This window comes from Malania oleifera, chromosome 10 (genome assembly GCF_029873635.1).
Source record: "Malania oleifera isolate guangnan ecotype guangnan chromosome 10, ASM2987363v1, whole genome shotgun sequence".
Taxonomy (NCBI): domain Eukaryota; kingdom Viridiplantae; phylum Streptophyta; class Magnoliopsida; order Santalales; family Ximeniaceae; genus Malania; species Malania oleifera.
The window spans coordinates 14754649-14778520 of NC_080426.1; the positions used below are offsets into that span (position 1 = coordinate 14754649).

The following is a 23872-nucleotide window of genomic DNA, read 5'->3' on the forward strand; positions in this document are numbered from 1 at the left end:
TGCACACCAATAGTGTAAGAACTATAAGCTCAATGGTGTATATGTGCAATCAACACTCAGAATAATGATTATCTCAAATCAAGCACAAGAGTGTATCTACAAGCTAATCTTTGAAACTATGTAAAGATAAATCTCAATCATAGTTTTATGATTTCAAAGATTTGTACCTAGAGAAATTTGGAATATCTTAAAAAATATTTTCTCAATATATAGGCACAAAGAGATATTCAAATATAAGCTTGTAAAAAAAATTTTTTTTTTGCACAACCAAAAATATAAGCCCAATGAGTCTTGCAATAATAATGCAAAGACTCATTTAGCTATAAGATTTTGCTCAACCAAAGATTTATTAAATAAAATCAAGGGGAAAAATCCTTTGCTTTACCCTCAATCAAAAATCAAATATGTGAGAGCAAGTGAGGGTTTCTAACACACTAAAACAATGAATAAACACTCACAAGGCTTTGATTTTTCAAGAGAATGGTAGTATATGAGTGTATAGGATGTGTATGAAGAAATAGGGTTTAGGAAATTTCAGAGGAAATTTTGGCTAATCAAATTCCTAATCTCTTACTAATTTTTGCAAATGAAGGTAAATATATAGATTTCACTAAAAATATGAACGTTAGGATATAGAGAGAATAATTAAAAATGTTTTAAACAAGTTTAACCCAAAATAACCCAGTTTTATCCTTAATAACCCACGGTAAAAATAGTGCAACTCGAGAGGTTCGGTCGACCCATTTGCCAGGTTTGGTCGACCGAGGCATTTTTGAATTGTAGGTTCGTTCGACCAGACTTGAGGCGATTTCAGAACCTTCAAGGTTCGGTCGACCGGACTAAGTTCGGTTGATCGAAGTTGAATGTTCGGTCGATTGGGCCATTTTACAACTGTGAGTTTGGTCGACTAGGACGTTGGGATTTCCCACGTGCCATTTCAGTCGACCAGGGTGTTGACGCTCATTTTGAGGTCGGTCGATTGAAGGGTCAAACCTTTGACCCTAGGGAGGTTCGGTCGACCGAAGATCCATGTGCGTTAGGATTCGATCGACCGAACACACTAAAAATGTGCATTTAGGTCCAGATTTAAATTAAAAGTTTCCCCTGATAGCATATGTGATAATGGGGGCTTTTCTAAGTGTTAGTACAAGGACCTAGGGTCTTTTCTAAGGTCTTTTTACTTAGGCCAGAAAATTTGGCGTTGGTGGACCTTTGGTCGACCGAAGGGTGATCCCTAAGGTCCATCTATAATCTTGAGCTTATAGTCCTACATGCATGATATGCAGATTATTACAGACCTTTTTGAATTTAAATATTATAGACCCGAATATGAAAATACAACAAGTAAATATGCCGGGTCTTCATTCTTCTTCAAGTTGCCGCATGCCATCAATATAATCTTGCTAGTATTATCTTGCACATAAACTTAACAAACATTAAATACCTTGTATTTATCATTATCAAAAATGAAATATGACTCAAAAAGTCAACAACTATTCATAGAAATAGTACATAGTGTATCTATACTTTGTATTTTCTTTCCAAAAACTAAAACATGATGCACTTGACATATTGTATTAACAGATTTTATTTTTTTCAAAGATAAAGTTTTAGAATAATGCCTAACAGGGTGAACCTAATTGTAGAAGAATAATCTTATTTTAAAATTTTCTATGATTGAAGTACCTTATTTTATCTATGTGTGATGATAAAATGCTCTTGATGATTGGCAGAAAAGGAAGGACTTAATAGTGAGGAAGGAGTAGGCCTAAAATAACCTGAAATGAGGTAATGAGGAAGGATTTAATAGCTCTTAAGTTTGGAGGAGGAAAATCCTTCTGATCGGGTGCATTGGCGAAAAAGGATTTATGTAGCTGACTCCACGTAGTGGAACTTTAGACTTCTTGTTATCTGCATGTGTGATAATTTTCTATTGAAGTCTGAATGTTTTTTAAGCAAATGTAAAATACTTTGTTGTAATTAGACTTATATTAGTTTTGATATTTTAAAGGTGTAGATCATATTCTTTTAAAAATAAAATTTGAAAAGGAAAAATTATACAGAATAGACCAATAAAACATGTGAGATAATCCTTGCCATCATGAAAAAAAGTAAATGAAGCTAATATGCAGCAGGCACGTATAAATATGGTATGCTATTATGGAGATGTATATTTTGAAAGCATGTGTATAGAGGTAAAATAAATGTATTGTTGGGCACCAAGGAGGAGCCAACTTTTTTATGCAGAAAAATGAGATTAAAAAAAAAATCCCAAAAAAAGGAGCCTTTCACTCAGTGCTGGTGTAAAAATTCCAGAGCTCCAGTAAACATGGGTATAAATAAAAGAATCTTTAATATTCTGTACAATACCTTGAAATGTCCAAATGCCCTTTATGTGTCTTTCTCTCCAAATGCATCCAAAGTTCAAAACAGACCAAGGGGGGTCTTTTCAAAACTTTTTTCCTGCTCATATGGATATTATGTATCCTACTGACCAAGTTGCAGAAACACTGGAATGAAGCCAACCCACCCCCTCCCCCCCAACACTCTGGCATGAAGCCATTCCCATATGAATCCCCAGAAATTTCCCTGCTATTAAAGTGGTGGAGAAATGGTTAGTATTCTCCCTAGTTCCTTGCACATGTAACAGCAGCTAATGAGGATGTTGGTCTTGTTTTAAGGTTTTCTTCAGCTAAAATTACCTCTCAAGCAAAAAAAGGCATTTCCTTAAGACTCTTGCCTTCCGCACAGCTTTCCAAGGGAAGCAAGCCTCTGTCCTGTAGTTGATAAGATTAAAAATTGGTGCCTTGTACATTTTTTCTTTGTTAATATTATTCTTCTTTTTTGATAAAAAAAATTATGATTAAAAAATGACTTGGCATTTGGCCAAAAAGGTTGATTTTCCATGTCAGCATATGACTGACCTGCCAATCATTTTTATCTCTTCTAAGGTTGAGATTCCACACTACTTTGTTCTCTCCTTTGGATGGGACATTTGCAACCAGCTGAATTTTTTAGATAAACAAAGATTTATATTAATAAGAGAGGAGAGAACAGAAGATGGAGAATGAGGCATCCTCCAAAAACAGTGGGGAAAAAAACAGAAAGAATGAAAAGAGAAATCCTGAATAACTTGTGAAGTAGCCAGTCAGTTCCTTTGCATATCAGTGAAAGAATTTCCTCTAAAACCATTCAATGAATTCAAAGTGATTCTGAGAACGCCACTCTATGCCATAAATTATCATGCAAAGCATAGCACTTTTGCCAAAGTCTCTTCCTTTTGTCCCCTTTGCCAAAACCCCAAAAACAAAGAGAACATGCTTCTTCCAAAGATAGGGCAATCACCAAACAACTTGTTCCTAATCGCCTATGAGAAGAAACAGAGTGGCAGGAAATACAAATGAGGGCAGCTTCTCCATCCTCATTACTGAGCATGCAAAACAATAAGAGACTGAGCTTTATTTAGCTCTCTTCTGAATGAGATCATTTGTAGTAAGTCTTTAAAAGGTTGAGGTCCTCATAAAAGCTTTGATTTTTTGGATGAAACATAGTTTTCCAAATAAAGGTATGTAGTTGGAAAGGAGCAATATTGGGAACATATGAGTGAAAATGATTAACAAGAAAAGATAATCCAAACTCAAGATCTTCTGTACCTCTCCACTGGAAAATGAAACACCTCGAAGGTGCTCAGGAAATGCATGACGTAATTAGTCTCCCTCTGATTCAAATTTTGAAGAAAATGCAGACAAGCCAATCCCCTTGACTAGGGAAAAAATTAACAACAGGAGCATCAGGGAGATTAGAGGGATAGTGAAGATGGGCAAAAACTCAAACGAAGGGAGCTTCCCCAATCCAAGAATCCTCCCAAAACTTTAGCTTCTCACTTATAGCAACTTTATACCATACCCAAGGGAAGCAAAAGGTGTGAAACCTGAGAAACGAATTTCCGGCGGCTAGCATGGCTAACAATCACTCCAACTTCAGCACCCTACCCTTTCAGTTGAAGCTCTTAGTTGCTACTTGCTACCAACTACCTTATCCCACAAGGAGTTAGCTTCTAGAGGGAATCGCTATAACCACTTCCCCACTAATGAAATTTTTTGACACCAAATTGTCCTCAAAGGGACTTTAGATTCTAGAGGGAATCACTTCTGCTCAAGGAATTTTTTTTTCTAGATACCAAATTGTACAGGCATAACCCTCCCTAACTCTTAGATATACAGTCTCCCACCTAACCAGATGACCCCCCTTAGTAAGTCCAACACCTGACCATAAGAAAATCCTCATCATATTCTCTGTCAGGCGACTTGCATGGGCATCATGAACAAAGACAAGTAATGCAAAAGAATATAAGAAAGACTGGTGTGAATTAAAGTAACAGCCCTCCTAAAAACCTTTTGAACTGCTAGATCATGAAACCTCCTCAACCAACTCATTTTGGTTTATGGCCTGATTGAACAACACTTGGTAAGAATTTTTTATGCTTCATCCCTCACCACACATCCATATCCAAGCAGAACTTGATACGATTACCATACCTTGAAACCCCAAATTTGTCATGGACTACCCTCTTCTAAAGCCTCTTCCTCAACTGCCTATCTCCATTACCATTTTGCCACTAGTGCTTGATTAAAACTTTGTAAAGGAATGTCTTAGCCCTAGACTAAATCCCAATCAACTACTTAACTAGATGGATTTTCCTATCCTCTTCAGTCTTGTAAATATGATAGTTTGTTATGTGATTAGCATGTATAGGATAATTAGAAAGTTGAGGTTACTATTGTCTAACACAATGTTTAAACTAACAAAACATTTATTGCATGTGTACTTTAATATAGATCTTGTATTTATTCAGTTTTATTATTTTATAGGTTGATGTGGATGGACTAAACGAAGTTTAGTTATTAATTTTGATATAGGTGATATGCATTACAACTCAAGATAAGCTTTTCCTAGAATTTTTTCAGTTAATATAGAATTTTTTCATGTGTTTAACCAGATAACTGTATTTTTTATCAAATTTTCATTGATAAAATTGAGACTTCCTAGTTCAGTAGCTTTTGACGATATGCCTTCATGTATGATACACATCTATTTTTCATGATATACCTTTTATTGTGACTTTATGAGTGATTGGGATCATTCCCCAGGTTAGCCCCATAAGTATTTTTTGGTGTGAATAAATTTAAGAAGTAAGGATTTTTGTCAAACATAATATTGTACATGTATTAGGCCCAACAATTTTAAAAAGTAACGATTTTTTTGTCAAAGGCAGAATTATACTTAAGGTATGCTTATATAAACACATTTTTGTCCAAACAAGCGTAAAAATATGGATATTTTATTCAACACAATGTTTTGCATCCTTTACTTTTCTGTACTTTTATATATAATAATATTGATTCACATATTCAATTTTAATATTCAGGTTTCCTTTTGATGGCATTGGTAAGTATTGTATTCAAATATTCATTTGTAATTGAACATAATTAAAAATGAATTATTGAGCAAAAAAATTGAGTAGCTTGAATAAACAGTATTCCGTTTCTTGTAGGATTCAATCTTCATGCTCCCATTAAAAGGGTAATTAACATGGCTCAAGTTAGAATTTAACCTCAATTGTCCCTAAGTTCCAACTTCCAACTGTACTAACAAATACCAAGAATGCAATAATAAATATAATATAAAGCATAAACAGTGTGGAACATATCAAAAAAATTTACTGTATGTCAATTCAATCTTAATAGATGTTATCTTGAAATAATACTCACTTACACAAACATGCGCATGTGCGTACACATATACTCAGAAGCATGAAAGAATGTTATGCTAAATTAGTAATTTGTGATGGTTTTTAGGGATATAAAATAACGAGTTGACTGCATGGTATATTCATAGATTGATTTCAGGATGGATGAGCTTTCTTAAAGTCAAATATTATATTAATCAAATTTTGAATTGATATATGGATAAAATAGCATCTCAACCTTAAATTAGTAATAGTATCATAGCATATGAAATTGGAAAATTGAGATGGATTTTACGTGTAGGGTATGAGGAGGTAAATAAATTTTTTCAAGATAATATGCTCTTGTTGGACTTATGACTTATCTACGTAATGCAGAATAATAGGCCATCTGTTTGATAGGAGAAAGAGAGGAAATGCTGGTTAATTTGGAATGTTACAGTTGGCAAAATAGTGACAGGAAATGCTGTCTTCTTATTTTTTTATGACAAGAGGGAATGCTATTCTTGTAAGCATTGAGGTAGCAATTTCATATGCTTTGGTGGGTTGGTGCATTTGTGTATCATATTGGTCATGTGGTTGGTCTTTAGATACCTTCATTATACATTTTCATTATGGATTGCATCTACATTAAGGCTTGTTATTGTTGCATTGTCAAGGCATCACTCATAAATATTTAATGGAAGTTAGAAATCAATAGCATTATGGTATTATAAAAAAATATAATAAATATAATTATTATGTGAAGATTTGATTAGTTAATTATGGACATGCAAGACATCCTATGGATAAACAATACCTTCTTATAATAAGAAATCCAAATGATAGAAAATAGAAAATCTTTAAGGTTGCAGCCGATACTGGAGCTAAATTTCTTGTCTATTGTCATGTATATGGCTGCTATGTGTGCTTTCAACCATTTTTAGGGGGCTATTTCCTAGTTAGCATTTTTTTCTTCTTCCATAGAATGTTTGAAACACTTTTTATAGGTGCTTCCTTATGGGTTGTCTGCCTTTTTCCTATTTGCCGGATGATGAATTACTTTACACACCTCCCACTCAAAAGAAACCTTAAAGAGAGTCGGTTTGAAGTAGAAAAATGCCTATATACTTACTGTTTTACAGCATGTTTTATATGTTGAAGGGATAACATTGAATTTGCACGTGCAGCATCCATGGAGTAGTACTGTTCGAATGGCTATTGATTTGGAAGCAATGGGTATTGGAGGGAAGTCTTCAATATTTCAGGTCTGAGTTTGTTATCTGCTTTTAGTTATTTTAGCATTTTTTTTATTGCCCATGTGATACAATTGCACTGTGTAAACCTGAAGTTACTGGTGAATTAGATGATGTTACTGCTTGTTAATGGGCTATTAATTGCCTGAAATCAAGCAAACTGCTGAACAGCTTTGGTTATCTGGTAAGTATGTGGGTGGTTTTTGTCATAAATGTAGTCAATAAATTAACTTGTGTCTTCTGTTGGACATCTAATGGCCAAAAAGTGGCCTAAGGAAGTCTGAGATATTTAAATGGTTTATCTGATTCTGATATGCTCTCCAAGCTCTTTCTTTAGTTACAGAGTTGCAAAAGTTAAATCAATGAGTAATTTTTTAACCTGCTGGATTGGATTGTAAACATAATTTTGTCCTCTTTCTGATTTTCAACTTAAATTGAGCAGGCTGGGCCTCATCCATTGGCTATTGAAAACTTTGCCAAGGTTGCAAAATACCCATCTGGCCAAATCATGTCTCAGGTTTGTGGTTTATTTATTCATTTAAATGGAAACTTTTCATGCTTATCACATTATTATATATTTCTATATGTACAGTGGAAAAGAATTTAAATCAAGTGACTCTAGTGCTGCAGGATATTTTTTCTTCTGGACTCATAAAATCTGCCACAGATTTCCAAGTGTACAAAGAAGTTGCTGGTCTTTCTGGGCTTGACTTTGCATATGTAGATAAAAGTGCAGTATATCACACCAAGGTTTTTCTTTGCACTTATTTGGATCTTGAAATTCTCTTGTTAAATTCTATCCATCTTTCCATTTCTGCTGATGGAAATCCATATCCTATTTTGGTCAATGTATGGTAGTTCACCAGCACAAAAAATGACCAACTTTGTCTGATTCGATCTACCACGTGAATCTTCTTTTGTTTGATTTGATCTAATCTATGAATTCTCCATATTTTTCCTTGTGATTGCGGCTCAAGAGTTTGAAGTGGCTTTAAACTGAGAGTTTAGTCATACTTTAACCCTTGAAGGGCTTGGATGGCCAGACAAATGCTGGAGACAAAAACACCTATGTGGATGGCACTGTCATATATGATATATGCAATGCCTGCAATGTGTGTTGCATAGTTCATTGAAAAGTGGTGCGGTTTGTGGTGATGAGAAGCAGCATGATGTGTGGTGATGCAAGGTGACAATTAGTTGATGGTTGTGAATGATTTACTGGTCAAAGTTGGGCAAAGTGGAACGCATAAATTTAAACTATTTATGACTTCTTGTATTTGCTTTTAGTAAATGCTATTAGGAAATTAACGCTTGCTATAAAAGCATATTGATTGGTTTGTTATTCATTGGCTTCCTTGCAAAATTTATATGTAAAAATTGGAACTGGAAATCATTTCAAGAATAAAATTTTTTGTATTTGAATTTTGAAAGCCAATTGAGTAATTGACTGCCTGGAAGGTATCTAGTCCAATTAATTTAGAGATTACTCAGCTGAAGAAAATACAACTGGTATGACCTTAGTTATATCTCAAATGTTAATTTATTGATGCAGCTTCACCGCCTCACCATCAAGAAAAAAGCCTTTCACCCCATTATCTGTCAGCTGTGCGAATCCTTTTTCTTTGCTGAAATCAGTTTGCGGTTGCCTCCTCATTTACATTAAATTTCATTGGATCTTTTTAGACTGCCTTGACCTGTGTTTTCCTTGGTTTCGCTCTTGCTCTTTAAATTTCCAATGATAAAATGAAACAAATTTTTCTTTGTGCAGAATGACAAATTAAAGCTTCTGAAACCGGGTTCCATTCAGCATCTTGGAGAAAATATGCTTGCTTTTCTACTTCATACTGCTTCTTCATCTCAACTTCCAGATAACAAGGCAATGGAAGCAAATGAAATAGAACGTGACTCTGCTATATTTTTTGATATACTGGTACATTTATAATTGATACTATTTATTAATATTCTTGGCTTAATGGAATTTTCTTATTTGACACAGGGTTGTTTTGGAAGGACACTGTACTACTTAAGTTTGAAATGTAATACCTTTCTTTTTTAAACAAATTATTGAGAGTTGTTTATTGTCTATATCTCAGGGTTCATATATGATCGTATATCGTCAAAATTTTGCGTCTATGCTTCACAATTCAGTGATAATGCAGTCTCTTTTGATATGGGCTACTTCATTGCTTATGGGTGGTTATCCAGCAATGATTTCAATTGTGTTATCATGCTTGAGTCTTATCCTCATGTGGACATTTTCAATAATTCTCTCTGTTTCTGTTGCCTTTATTCTACCATTCATATCTTCATCTCCTGTACCTTATGTTGCAAGCCCATGGCTGGTAGTTGGGTTATTTGGTGCACCAGCTGTCCTTGGTGCATTGACTGGTCAACATTTGGGTTATCTCATTCTTCTGTCATATTTATCACGTATATGCTCCAATAGAATGCAGCAGCAGCAATCTCCTGTTACTCAGACTGATTTGATCAAGCTAGAGGCAGAAAGATGGCTCTTTAAAGCTGGATTTGTTCAATGGTTTGTTCTGCTGATGATAGGAAATTACTATAAGATTGGGTCTTCCTATTTAGCCCTTGTTTGGCTCATCTCGCCTGCATTTGCTTGTAAGTCTTTTACACAAAGAATTATCGTAATCGTCAGTATGAAATGTTTAGACACCATGATCTGAAAATGAAAATTGGAAAGTGATAAATTTGACCATGAGGATAACTATCTGACACTGACTATCATGGTTTTAAATAAAGGTCGCGACCGTTACGTAACACCATTACGTAACGGTTTTTTGTGTTGCCGATACTGTTACACACCGCAAAATTGGTGTGAAGAAAAATCACGGCTGTAATGGCCGTTACGAACCGCGACCGTTACGTAAAGGCCGCTATGGCTGTTACGTAACCGCTACAAGACTGTTACACCAAAAAAATTATTTTATTTTTTACCTTTTCTTCTCACTTTTTCCCTCTCTTTCATAAATCCTTCTCAATATATCATGTGGCGAGAGAGGGAACAAATTATAATGAGGATGACAATGATACAAAATTTGCTATTTCTTTAAATACTCACAATAGATACGTTAATTAACAATTTGTAAATAGTTGTTAGGAAAATATTTGATTTTGATAATATTAGTAATGTGATATTTATGTTCTATATTTTCCAACTTCAACCATCTTTCTTTTCTAATTATTTTATATTTGTATTATTTGTATGTCTTATGTGTCTAATAGATTAATGGAGTGTATAATGTATTTTGTTCTATTAATTAATTTAGCACACATAAGAATTTATCACAAATAAGAACAATGAGAAGTATAAATGCACACGCACACGTAATTTTTCTATCAATGGTGGTTTAAAACAAATGTAAACTTGTTACCCTTACCAAAGAACTTAGTTACTTGAACTAAATGATCCAAAATACACTAAAACTCTTTCTAAGAAGGGCTAAAAGCTTAAAATATGCAAGTACGCTAATATGCACAAGGCTGTGCATGCTTCAAAAAAATTCACGGCCGTTACACCCGCTTCCCGTTATGTAACATCCGCTACCCGCACTTCCTATTACACCCGTTACTGTTACGTTACGCAAATCGCGACCGCGATTTAAAACCATGCTGACTATTGTTCCCAAAATGGAAGAGAAAAATAAAAATACATTATTCTTGTTGCTAGATAGTGGTGCAGTTTGTGCTTCTTGTTTTTATTACTTCTTTTTTTTTTCTATCTGCTTATTCTATATTTTGGAATGTTTAGATGGTTTTCTTGAAGCAACTTTAACTCCAGCCCGATCACCGAAGCCACTCAAAGTTGTAACCCTACTGATGGGCTTAACTATACCAGTGTTAATGTCTGCTGGCATAGTTATTCGGCTGGTGGCCACAATGATTGGAAGTGTAGTTCGGTTTGATAGGTAAAATCTATGATATTGTTGTTACATTAATGAACTGTCTTTGAGTTTAAAAGCATGGCAATTATTTATTTATTTATTTTTGTAAATGCCCTCCATGTGGTTAAACTTATACTTCTAGGTTGCTTTGATACCACATGGGACTTTTGATTATGATTATCAATAGGAAATACTAATAAACAATATTAATTATGGTTGCTTGCAATTGTCTGTAGGTTTTGCTTAGCATTGAAATGTTATCATCATAAAAAAGATTGAAAAAATTAAAATAGTTAAATCTTTGGAAGTCAGTATTTAGTTTTTCTTTGCATGGGTGGTATTCTTGATCCCTTTCAAGGTCTCACTTTGTCCAACTGAAAACAAAAGGGGACAACCCTATCACCATTTATGAATCACAATATTTGCATTGGTGATACCTATAATATTAGTATAAATACTTGAGCATCTCTTTTTCCCTTTCATAGTCTGACTACTATTTTTTTTTAATAAAAAAAAAATTTCATCATTTATGAACTGCAATATTTGCTCTGGTGAGGATTGCCCATCTTGTTAGTGGAATGGAGCTGGTTTTCATGCATGTAGTGATGAGAGTCATGAGACTAATATTTGAGTTGCAATGATACCCTTCATTGTGTTGTTTCCATGTGTAGTGTCTGTGCTTCTGACAACTGTAATTTAATCATTATCTTGAGTGTAGTAATGTATAACATTACACGTGTTAGTAATGCTTTTAAGTAATGCATGTTCTAGATTTGACAACATCACATGAGATGTCACTCTGCATATTAGGGCAACATTAATTAAGTGAAAAACATCAAAATTTTCTCAATTTTTCAACCATTTTAAAGGAGAATATGAACATAGCATTAGTGCTTGACAATACAAATGTACATTTTATTCTGCTGCGGAGTATGTGACCGCAGTGACGCATGAACTTTACACCATGGTAAATATCCAAAATCTCCATGGCAAATTCACTAGAAGATCTAGGCTTTCTGTAAGCACTGTGATCTTGTTGCATCTGTTCTCTTGGGCATGCATGTTTGTATTTATGCTTCTGCCTATTATCTGCTTCTATATTGCTAGGGATTAGTTTTTCCAATGCCTATATGCATGTGTAGCAATTCCCTGTGCGATAAACTGGTGGTCTTTGTTGTCAATTACTTCAGTCTCTTAATGTTGTAAGTTGATTTTTATTTTTTTTACCTTTATCAATGAAACTTTTTAAAGAGACTACTAACATTGCCTTTGTTTGCAGGAATCCTGGTAGCTTTCCTGAGTGGCTGGGAAATGTAATAATGGCTATTATTATTGCTGTTATTGTTTGCCTGACAATAGTGTTTCTACTGTCGTACCTTCATCTTTCAGGTTTTATTTATTTGTCTATTTATTTATTATCTATTTTGGAAATGTATTTTTAGTTGCATGCAGAGTGAGACTTCTTCTATTAATGATGATTGCTAATTTTGGGTTAAACTTTTCTACAGCCGACCCTATAAAATGAATATTTTTTAGGCGAATAGTCTCTAATAATAACTGTCTTTAAAAACAGATTTGATCCCATGGTAGATGACTAATAACCATACCTTGTAGCCTTTTTTATTATAGTGTAAGATAGTGTATGCATTTGTATGCATATATATCATAATCATGCTTGTGCTATGAAATTTGCCTACAAAGTGCATTAATTTTCATTTAAAACAATACATCCAAAATTAGGATTCTTGCATTTGAACCTCTGACAACAAAATATAAGGCTGGCTGAATAAGATGGGTATCTCACCCCAGTATGTGGTAATCATTCCTTAATCTAAAGTACCAATCTATTATTGACAGATAGATGAGATTTGGAAAAATGCCCATCTTACCAAGGTCAAGGTACCAGTCATTAATAACTCAAAATGGAAGCCCCTGCTGTCATATTTCCTTCTTCTTCACCCTGCCAAATTTTTCATACTTTTAAACAAGACCAGTGAAAGTAATGTTTGCAGTGCTTGTCTACTTACAAGGATAAACCCTAAGTGGCTTAGACTCAATTTTCTTTTCCATTTAACTGTGCCCAAAACAATGAGAATTTTGGAATTTAGTAATTAATGCTCGAGGAAAAGACACTTTCCCGATTTAGACTAAAAATAGAAATAATTAAGATTTCCTAAACTTTTAGAAGATATATGGGTTCTGAGCTGGGCCAGCCTTTCCTAACAATCTGGATTTACAAACTGCATTATGAACTGAGGATTCATTTGTTGTTTGACATTGTCAACAGATCTGTAAATTTTTCTTTGGTAATCTTACCCTACCTAATCAAAGCAGAAGCCCAAGCCGAAGCTGAGCCCCAAGCTAACTTCCCCACAACACTTCTGTTCACCCACAAAAAACCCCAGCTTATGTATTCCACACCAGTTGACATTGGAATGTGGAGCATGAAAGTGGTGTTAAGCTGCCACTGAACTCTGAGAAATTTGATTCATTAAGAATTGGTTAACCCCATGGGGGTGAAGTAGCTATTTATACAGGGCAATTTTTAGTTGATTAACAAGAGTGAGCTGGCTCCATGCAATTTGTCACCTCCTTTATCTTTAACATCTATATTTGAGCTTATTCAGATCTGCAACTTGTATTTTTTTGTTCTAACACTATGACAATTAAGGCATGAACAATCTCAATAAGCTCAATATTCTCAAGTTAAAATGGACATGGGGATTTTTAAGGCCTTAAAATAGACAGAATATCTTTAGTAATCGGATCAAATCATCTCAAATGATTGCTACTACTAATTTAATACTTGTTAAAGAGTTTTACCATGTATAGAGACCTAGAACCCTAGTCACATCAAGTTCAAGTTGAAGATGGAATCATTTGTTAATACTTAATAGGATATAAAATGGGGTGTGTCAGAATGATCAAATTATTCTTTGTTCATATTTACATCCTTATATGTAGATTTGATCAGGTTTTATATGGGGTTGCAAAGCATAACTGGTTCCAATCTATGCTAGAAATAGGATATCAATATTCTTTGACTATAGAACCAACATGGCAGGAGTCTGTTCAGATTCATTGCCACAATTTGGATCCAGGACCTCTTATACCCTTCACACTTTGTGCTGGAGTACCCATGTAAATATCCATAGACTCAAATCTGCATGAAGTCCAAGCAGCATAATCTGGTCCATATCTGATTTACTTTTCTTTTCACTTTACGTATGTTTCAGTCCCTAATTATGTTTCCACCTTATCTATACTACTAGAACAGTGATTCCCTGACATAATTTGCTTGATCTGGTTTTTGAGTTTTCAAAATTTTACTCTATAAACTGTTAATTCCATGCTAAAAAAGGTTCAATTCCATGCTGAAAAACAGTTATTTAGTCCTTGAAACCATTATAGTCCTGGAGCAGGAGCAAAGTGCTTGTTCATGTCTAGTTTATTTTATGTGCACCATAACATTAAATAGGATTTTTCTACAGATAAAGTGCTATGCTGCTTGTTAACTCATATATGATATCAATTGATGAGTAGGTGCCAAAAGATCAACAATTCTTGCAGCCTGTATCCTCTTTGGCCTTTCGGTTGCTGCAATAAAATCTGGTATTATTCCACCATTTACAGAAGACACGGCTAGAGCTGTTAATGTAAGTCATGATTACCTCTTGATATCTCTTATGCTGTCACCTCTCAGCCATTCAAAATATCTTCACCTTGAGCAGTACTTATCCCTAATATTTTAATTCTTCATCAATCAAAACACTCGTTGGGAATCTTTTCTGTGCATCTTGTTTAACAGCTGAGAAGCTGTTTCACATTGGAGATTTTCAATCAACTGAGCTATTTGACACATTCAAGCTAGTTTGTGTTTTGGTGTGGCTATCTTACTTGAGTGAGTGTGTGTGCACAATACAACGCGCACACGCACACACACACACACACATGTATATATATATATATATACACATACTTGTGCGTGCATACACACTATTTGTGGCACAAAGTATGTGTGTGCTCCACAATGCCAAGCTTATTGTTTGTTAGGGAAGAATGGAAGTTATGGAGATAATGACTAGTTATAGAAATAATTTGGAAATTTGAAAATAAAATTATTTTATTAAATTGCTTTTATATCCATGGTTTGTACATGTTAGAATTAAATGATAGCTTGTAAGGCCGAGCACATTTTAGGAATAATGAGGAAAAATATTTGATTGAAACTACCTCCTCTTCTCATAATTAATAGCAGGGATATATGCAATAAACACACAGACATATATCTCTTTTGTGGGGGGAGGGAGAGGGGGGTGCACAGGGGTGTGGGTTGCGGGGATGAGGCAGGGAGTGGAGGCTTTTTTCCCCTTGTGGGGTTGGGGAAGCTTCCAAAACTAAGTCAATCTATGCCTGATAGTATTGTTTCATGTTTGTGGACAGAACTAAAAATATTTTTAAAAAAAAATAAAATTTTTGGTAAAGAGGAATGCTAGGGTTGATTTCTGTCTTCAATCACCTTCGATCACTTGCTCAACGAGAGTGGCCACGTTAGTACAGAAACTTATGCTGCACAAGACACAGAACACCCTTCCCAGCTTTCATAAGCAGAGAGGGCGTAGAATCTTATCCCATTTCCTACTCAAAACACCTTGAACAGCCAAGTCCGACACCCTCACCTGTATCTTATTTCTTCTCTTCTCCTCTTTTTATTTCATAATTTTTTGATTATTCATCTACTCTCTCTCTTCTTCTTCTTCTTCTTCTTCTTCTTCTTCTTCTTTTTTGGCAGTAAACTGAAAGAGCCATCAGGAACATTTGAAGAGGGAATTGAAAAAAAAATTCTGGACCATAGTGAACTCAAATTTCAGTTATTTTGCAAGCCACTTTCTATGCTAGGTTGTCTCCAATGTTCTGCACTAGGTCTCTAAGCCCCTAGTCATCATGCCAAAACCCTCTTTTCTCTCCACACGTGATTTTACTCGTCAAGAATCCCCTACCAGCATGATATGCAACCTCTATTTTGAGGCACCAGAAAGAGCTGAAGAAGAAATTTAAAAACGAAACATTAGTCAGCTTTCGAGACCTCCACTGATCCCCAGTAAGATTCTGAGGGAAAGCAGAAAGCTACCAAAATACCGGGTGGCATGGTGCTCAATGAAACCAAGAAGGAAGCTGATGTTATTGAGTCGGCCTGAAATTGGTTGGCTTCTGTTCATGGGTAGAAGAGCTGGAGAGGGAAGGGATCAAGGAAAAATGAGCTTCAATCTTGTAAAGATTGGTAGAAGAGGGAAGGAGGAAGGGAGAGGTGTAATGGGATGGGTTGGATGTTGATTGAAACGAGGTTAGAGGGGAAACAGAAGCAACAAAGGGCAATTTCCGTTTTGGTTGTTAACATTACAAAAAAGGTGTGATGTGACATGTTATGGTAGCAAGCGACAATAGCAATTGCCTCAGGCAGTTGTTAACATTCCCCTTTGGTAATAGATGTGATTTTTAAATGTGTGAATGGAAATGTTCACAAAAAATTTCTGGGTGTTTTTTTGGGCTAAAAATTAAGAGTGTTGTCCACTCCCCGTCTTATGAGAGGAAGATAAAACCTCTCAAGGCTCAAATCATTAAAAAAAAAAAAATTGTCGTGTAGAATTGAGTCTACAGAGGTATATTTATAGTCAGAAATCAGAATTTGAAATGTCCATTATGATAGAATCTGCAAGTTGTGTAAAATTGAGTCTACAGAGTAATATTTATGGTTGGAATTTGAAAATGTCTGTTATGATAGAATCTTCTGAGCAACAATTAATGAATTCAGTGGCCGTTAATTCACATATAACTATTCGCTACACCAGCAGCCAACAAGCATTGGTTGACTGGTTAGAAACTGATCAGTCTTGGCTCTGCATAACCCTATGCTCGCCATCGAAATTGAACATCCAGTCTCTTAAGGGTTGGTTGACTTGTATTTCTCAGAAGGTTTAGTGGCAGCTTTGGTCAACCCATCTAAAACTAAGGTCGTCTGGGCATTGTTCAAATTTAAAAATAAAGCGCCAAAGAATTCCAACTAACTTTCTACAGCTAATTTACCCAATTATTGGCCTTCAAATAAATTCAAAAGATTATAACAACCCAATATAGGCATGATTGAGCTTCAATGTGGTTAACCTATAAAATTGATCTCGAGCTTGATTTTTTCTTTCAAGAGGATCAACACTAACAAATATAGTTCATTTATTGTGATCAACACTTTGTTATCATTGAAACTAGTGTTGGCCCAAATATGGCACTCGGGATAGAGGGGGGATGAATTGGGTGTGTTTTTAAAAATGTGTTCAGAACAATTTTTGAAACAAAGTGCACAAGCAAGAAAACTACACAAACCAAACACAAACAACCAGGTACATGCAAGCAAGACACCAAAATTTATAGCGGTTTGGTCTTACATCACCTACATTCACTCACCAAGAACATTACTTTGTTGTTCTCTATACCAATCACACTTACAACTCGTGCTCTCGGCACACGGTCACTCCAGTCTGCAATAATCCAGTTATCAAAGCCAACAAACAACACATTCCAACAGATATGAGATCCAAGTTCAGGTAAGTTAACAAAACTAATAACTAATCTAAATCGCACAAGTATTAAGCACATGTATATTTATATGTATTATACACACACACACACACACACACACAACAGGTATCAGGTTTGTGCAGCTCGCATCCCCTTCTAGAGTGCTCCAATTTCAACCATATACTTCTGCTTCTCAAGCATTAAAATTCAACTGTCCACTTTTCACCCACTCCTCAACAAGCACACTTCTGGTTGGGTGCATGCAATGGCATCACCTGCAACAGCAACAGATCGTACACCTGCAGTGGATCGTCCTCCTCCGTTGGGCCCTTCTTTCTCTGGCTTCTTCAAACTGTGCGGCTGCGACGGCATCACCTGCAACTATGTCATCTTCAATGGCATCTTCAAGTTCCTTCAGCTTTGGAAAAATCAATTGTTCTCACTTATTCGACAATGGCAATGTCATCATTGTTTCCTGGATGCAACACCAGCATTGCCAACTAAAATTGACACCATCGAAGGCCAAGATTAACACAAATGGGCAGTTCATTGGCACCATGAAGGCCCAAAATTAAGACAGATCTGCAGTTCGATGGGTTGCATGTTGCAGCAAAGCTGAACCCAAGTACCTTGTTGATTCAAATCAGCATTCCAACAAGTTGCATGTGGAAACTGCAGATTGGAGGATCGGGTCTTTCTGGTGATGGATGGTGCAGGAACTTCTGAGTTGCGTATTGCAAATGCCAGGTGGACAGTAAGATTTTAATGCTTGAGATGCTGAAGTGTACGGTTGAAATTGGAGTGTGCAGAAAAGGGAATTCATGCTGTGTACTCATGATACCTGCTCTCCGTGTGTGTGTGTGTAGCTGAAAGCTCTGGAATAGAAGTAATGCGCAACATTATTCTTTTTTATCAGGTAATGCATAATATTATGAGCAGCAGTGAGTCAACTTATGGATTGATTGTGAGTTGACTCATGTAATAACTCTACAAGTCAGTGTATTAACACTCAAGTATTTACAATACATCACATTGTTTTGAATAAGGATTCAGCTGCAAGAATGGGGCTTTGACAGATGAACACCATAAAATAAAAAACTTTCTAGATTAAGAGGCAAACAATGATTTTTCTCTCAATGGGTTGGGCACTCTCTTTTCCTTCTCATGTTTATCACAAGCTACCATGCTTTTCATTTCCTTGGATGTATATGACAGTCTCTCTTGTCTTTCTTGCTTTCTTGCTGCGTTGAAAAGACACAAGCTTAGGGTTTTGAAGAGTGAACACAAGCTACGGTTTGGCCAAGGTCGACTGAGTTTCATTGCTTTCAAACAGATCCTTGTTTCCAAAATCTTCAATATATTATCTCTTAACAAAACAAGACTTAGCTTTGAAGAAATACAATTGCAATACTTGATTCAAAAAAGAAATAAGAATTCGAGCTGATAATGTGTAATTTAAATTTAAAAATAATAATGTTAAAAAGGTTGTTGTGATGAAATGCACAAGTAGTAAATATTTGAAATGCATATGAATCGATTCATTGGTCTACTCATGTACGCTATCACGAGTCTACTTATGCAGAGCATGATTCAACTCATTGTATCCAAAACATAAAATAACATGTATAATATGAACCAATGTTTTAAAAGGCGAAGGTGTAAGGCAAAGTGTTTTAACCCTTAAGAGGCAAGGCATTGATGCGTAAGCCTTTTTGAGAATTTATTTTTCGATAAAAATATTTAATTAAATTATATATATTTTTAAAATAATTAAAAAATTTTTAAAATCACAAATATTATGTAAAAAAAAAAATACATACAAACTACTTGTTGGCTATTTAAAAATTGGTAATCATGGCAAGAGATAGCTATACTATTACAAAGTTCAAATTATTTTCATGATCTAAGATACATGTAATGCCCCAAACCCGCCAAGTGGGGCCCGGGGTGTGATGAGACAATTCACACGCATCTCTGATATCATTCACGCAACGGAAAACAATTAAACATACTCCAGAAAAAAAATAATAAACAACCTCAAATAAAATACCAGAGTACTATATACAACCCAAAAAGGAGTATAACAAATTCTCCATATTACATCACCAGAGAAATATAGAAACATAAATTGTACATATAACTATTCTTCTCATTGCTCAAAATTACCAAAAACTAACCCTGCCCTCGGAGCCTTCTAAGCTCGATCACCTGAAGAACCTGAAAATGATAATAATATGCCGGGGTGAGACACCTCTCAGTAAGGAGGAAGTAAACTATAACAGTGTGTGGCATTAGGGTTTTTGGTAGATACAAAATATATTCATTAATTAATTAACAACAACTGGCAAGGCGCATACAGATTGTAGTCATACAAACATAACTAATATTTATAGCGAAAGTTTCTGAGGATAGGGAAGATTACACGCTCATACATGTACCTGCCCTCTGTTTTGATACAATTTGTAATCTTACCCTTTAATTTGGGTGCGGCTACAACTGATACTGATCAAGGCACTCACCTTACTCAGTAAGCACTCAAGCGGAGAGTTTTACTTTGCTATAAATATTCATGCAATTAAATTCACATACCAATATTTACACACATTCCAATATCCATCACATTCCACATCAATCATCCACACAGAATTTAGTACATTCCATTCACATCCACATAGGATTCTCACATCCACACAAGATACTACACACTTCTTTCACACCCACACAGGGTCCATGTCCACACAGGATTCACAACCACACAAGTTACCATTCCACACACACCACCCTGTTCATAGTAAATCGGTAAAAAGAATTACTCATTCCACTACCAACGTTTTACCCCTTTTATATAAATGACCATATAACGACCTCCTCATGCCACTGCCAACGTTATATGGTAAGGTACGATATAACGACCTCCTCATACCATTGCCAACGCTATATCGCAATTTATATGAACCACAATACACATCATTGACATAACCAATCATCCAAGCACATCAACTAACGCATTCATCGCAGTATTCAAAACCAACCAGGCAGTGTTCTCAATCAAGCAGTATCCACAAATAAACAATATTCACAAACAAGTTTTCATAAGCAGACGGTAATCCCAACTCAACAATACTCACAAGAAAATAGTATTTACAACCAGTTAATTATAAAGGTTATTCCCAAATATAAATTATATTCAAAACCATCATTTTTCAAATGCCTAGACCGTTTCAAAATCATACTTCTATATATATACGACTTTTATATTGGAAACTAACCGGTTCAAAATTAATAAAAACTGGTATAACTTACTCCGCTTAGCTGTTCCTCAAAGTTCTGCCTAAAACTTTTCAAAATCCTGAAACCTAGCCTCTCAAATTCACCGAGAATTGACAACCTACCATCCGGGAGAAGGAAGAATGGATCATGGAGCACCCGGAAGTGTTCCAGGAGGCTTAAAGTAGAGAGAGAGAGAGATGAGAGAGATTCGGAGCAGAGAGAGAGAAAATCCATTTCCTAAAAAAATGACCTAAGATCTATTAATAAGTGAGATGTCCCTGTCGAAAATCGTGAACGGTTTCCTTGGCCATGTTGAAACCGTCGACAGAAAACTAAACTTAGAGATCCCAAGAGCCTTTCTGGAGGAAACCATCGACGGTTTTGTTTGGGGTTCCCCAAACCGGAGACGGTTTTGTCCTGTCCTTCTCCAATTTCTTTTTTTTTTCCTTTCCTTTATTTATTTCTCTTTTCTTTTATTTATCTTTCTTTTATTTTCTGGGTTCGGGTTATTACATTTTCCCCTCTTTATAAAATTTCGTTCTCAAAATTCGTTAATCAATTATTTTTCACCAACCTAGAAGTTTATTAACTAATCACATTCACACAATTCAATATACTCCAACATGTGAACTTTTGCATCTCTTAAAATTAAATGAAATTATTGCTTATCCCAAACATTAACTCATTACTTGCACCTCTAGTAGTGTCTGTCTCAGTTGGGGCAAGCATGTAGACACGCGCCGGGCCACCACGAGGCACCGAATTGTTCCTCTGGTTCTGATCAGGAGCGGGTGCATTGTTCGGCGGTCCCCAACACTCTCGGGCAATATGGCCGTATCTATCACACCTATAGCACACAACACCCCTACCCCGGCATTCACCCCAATGCCTCTGATTACATCGAGCACAGTGGGGGCGTGACGAATCGCCATGATGTCCTCGATCATCCCTTTTAACCTCTAACCCACAGTATCTCTATCTCCCCTCCATGAACCCTATCTGATATCTGCATAGGAACCGGGAGGCAGGGGTCTCTTCCTCCACTCTGATGTTTCTGCACCTCTCTGCGGGCTCAACTCCTCTACAGTGGCTTTGTTCACCAGCTCTAAGAAGTCCTGTATTTGCAAGACTGCCACGTGCTCGTGGATCCTCTAGTTCAGGCCCCTTTTAAATCTTCTCGCCTTTTGATATTCATCCGGGACCATGAAAGGAGCGAAGCGAGAAAGCTCCACGAACCTAGCAGCGTACTATTGTACTGTGAGGTACCCCTGAGTCAGGTTGAAAAATTCCTCCGCCTTCGCATTCCTGGTGGTGGCGGGGAAATACCGGTTGTAGAAGACTTCCTTAAAATGTCCCCAGGTCATCACCATGGGTATCGCTCGCTGCTCTTCCAGCAGCTTCACTGCTTGCCACCATTGCTCAACCTCTCCTGTCAGCTTGAAGGTGGCGAAGAGAACCTTTTGTTCCTCAGGGCAATTCAGTACTACCAATATTTTCTCCATCTCCTACACCCATGTCTCGGCCATGATTGGGTCATTGCCACCCGCAAAAGCAGAGGGTTTCAAGCGGGTGAATTGATCGATCGTACAACCCTAGTTCACAGGTGGACAGCTCAATCCCTTGGGGTCTCGTCTCATCTCTGCCCTAACCTGTCGGGCTATACCTCGCAGCAGTCTGGAGGTTTCAATCTCATCTCCGCTGGAAGCCCCCAACTCGTTCTCCCCTCCAGCATCCACGCCTTTACCTTTGGGATCCATTCTGAAGATAGGATAGAGGCTAGTTTAAAATCTCCACATCTTAACATAACTGGCACAGTTATAAAATAAGAAACCAAATTAATATTCATATCCTCAATTAAACATCCAACACCCAATTAACCATAATTTATCCAATTACAATTCTTAAATCATCAGAATTCCCTTTCAGAGGCTTATCCTTATAAATCAACCATCCTAATCTTCGAGTTATAATTTCAAGTTCTAGTCCCTTAATTCAGAAACATCATCGTCGATGGATTTATCGTGATTTTCTGAAGCCAGCTACTACTTCAGAAAAACACAGAAGACCATCAAGGAATTTCTGCCCCCAAACTTACGAAATAAAACTCAAAAGTCCTAATAATATCCTATCTACCCGTTCCTATCTTTGTCCTAACTCGAACCTATACTCTGGTATTAATCCGTCCTAGAGTCTGTAGAACCTATAACCTAAAGCTCTAATACCACTTTGTAACGCCCTGAACCCACCAAGTGGGGTCCGGGGTGTGATGAGACAATTCACACGCATCTCTGATACCATTCACGCAGTAAAAAACAATTAAACATACTCCAGAGAAAATAATAAACAATCTCAAATAAAATACCAGAGTACTATATACAACCCAAAAAGGAGTATAATAAATTCTCCATATTACATCACCAGAGAAATATAGAAACATAAACTGTACATATAACTATTCTTCCCACTGCTCAAAATTACCAAAAACTAACCCTGCCCCGGAGCCTTCTAAGCTTGATCTCCTGAAGAACCTGAAAATGATAATAATATGCCGGGGTGAAACACCTCTTAGTAAGGAAGAAGTAAACAAGAACAGTGTGTGGCATAAGGGTTTTTGGTAGATACAAAATATATTTATTAATTAATCAACAGCAACTGGCAAGGCGCATACAGACTGTAGTCATACAAACATAATTAATATTTATATCGAAAGTTCCCGAGGATAAGGAAGATTACACGTCCATACATGTACCTTCCCTCTGTTTTGATACCGTTTGTAACCTTACCCTTTAATTTTGGCACGGCTGCAACTGATACTGATCAAGGCACTCACCTTACTCAATAAGCCCTCGAGCGGAGAGTTTTACTTTGCCATAAATATTCATGAAATAAATTCACATACTAGTATTTACACACATTCCAATATCCATCACATTCCACATCAATCATCCACACAAGATTCAGTACATTTCATTCACATCCACACAGGATACCACACACTTCATTCACACCCACACAGGGTCCTGTCCACACAGGATTCACAACCACACAAGTTACCATTCCACACACACCATCTTGTTCATAGTAAATCGGTAAAAAGAACTCCTCATTCCACTACCAACGTTTTACCCCCTTTATATAAATGA

General features: G+C 36.1%; 1 protein-coding gene across 5 annotated transcripts in view; it reads left to right on the plus strand.

Annotated features, from left to right (window-relative positions):
- LOC131165654 (uncharacterized) overlaps nt 1-23872 on the plus strand; it is a 47358-nt gene that overhangs the window by 14802 nt on the left and 8684 nt on the right. For all 5 annotated transcript variants that reach the window (XM_058123622.1, XM_058123619.1, XM_058123621.1 and 2 more), the window contains 8 exons: nt 6916-6993; nt 7424-7498; nt 7612-7731; nt 8750-8911; nt 9075-9603; nt 10754-10910; nt 12166-12275; nt 14430-14542. In XM_058123622.1, coding sequence (XP_057979605.1) covers nt 6916-6993; nt 7424-7498; nt 7612-7731; nt 8750-8911; nt 9075-9603; nt 10754-10910; nt 12166-12275; nt 14430-14542 — 1344 coding nt within the window. The remainder of the gene's footprint in view (nt 1-6915; nt 6994-7423; nt 7499-7611; nt 7732-8749; nt 8912-9074; nt 9604-10753; nt 10911-12165; nt 12276-14429; nt 14543-23872) is intronic.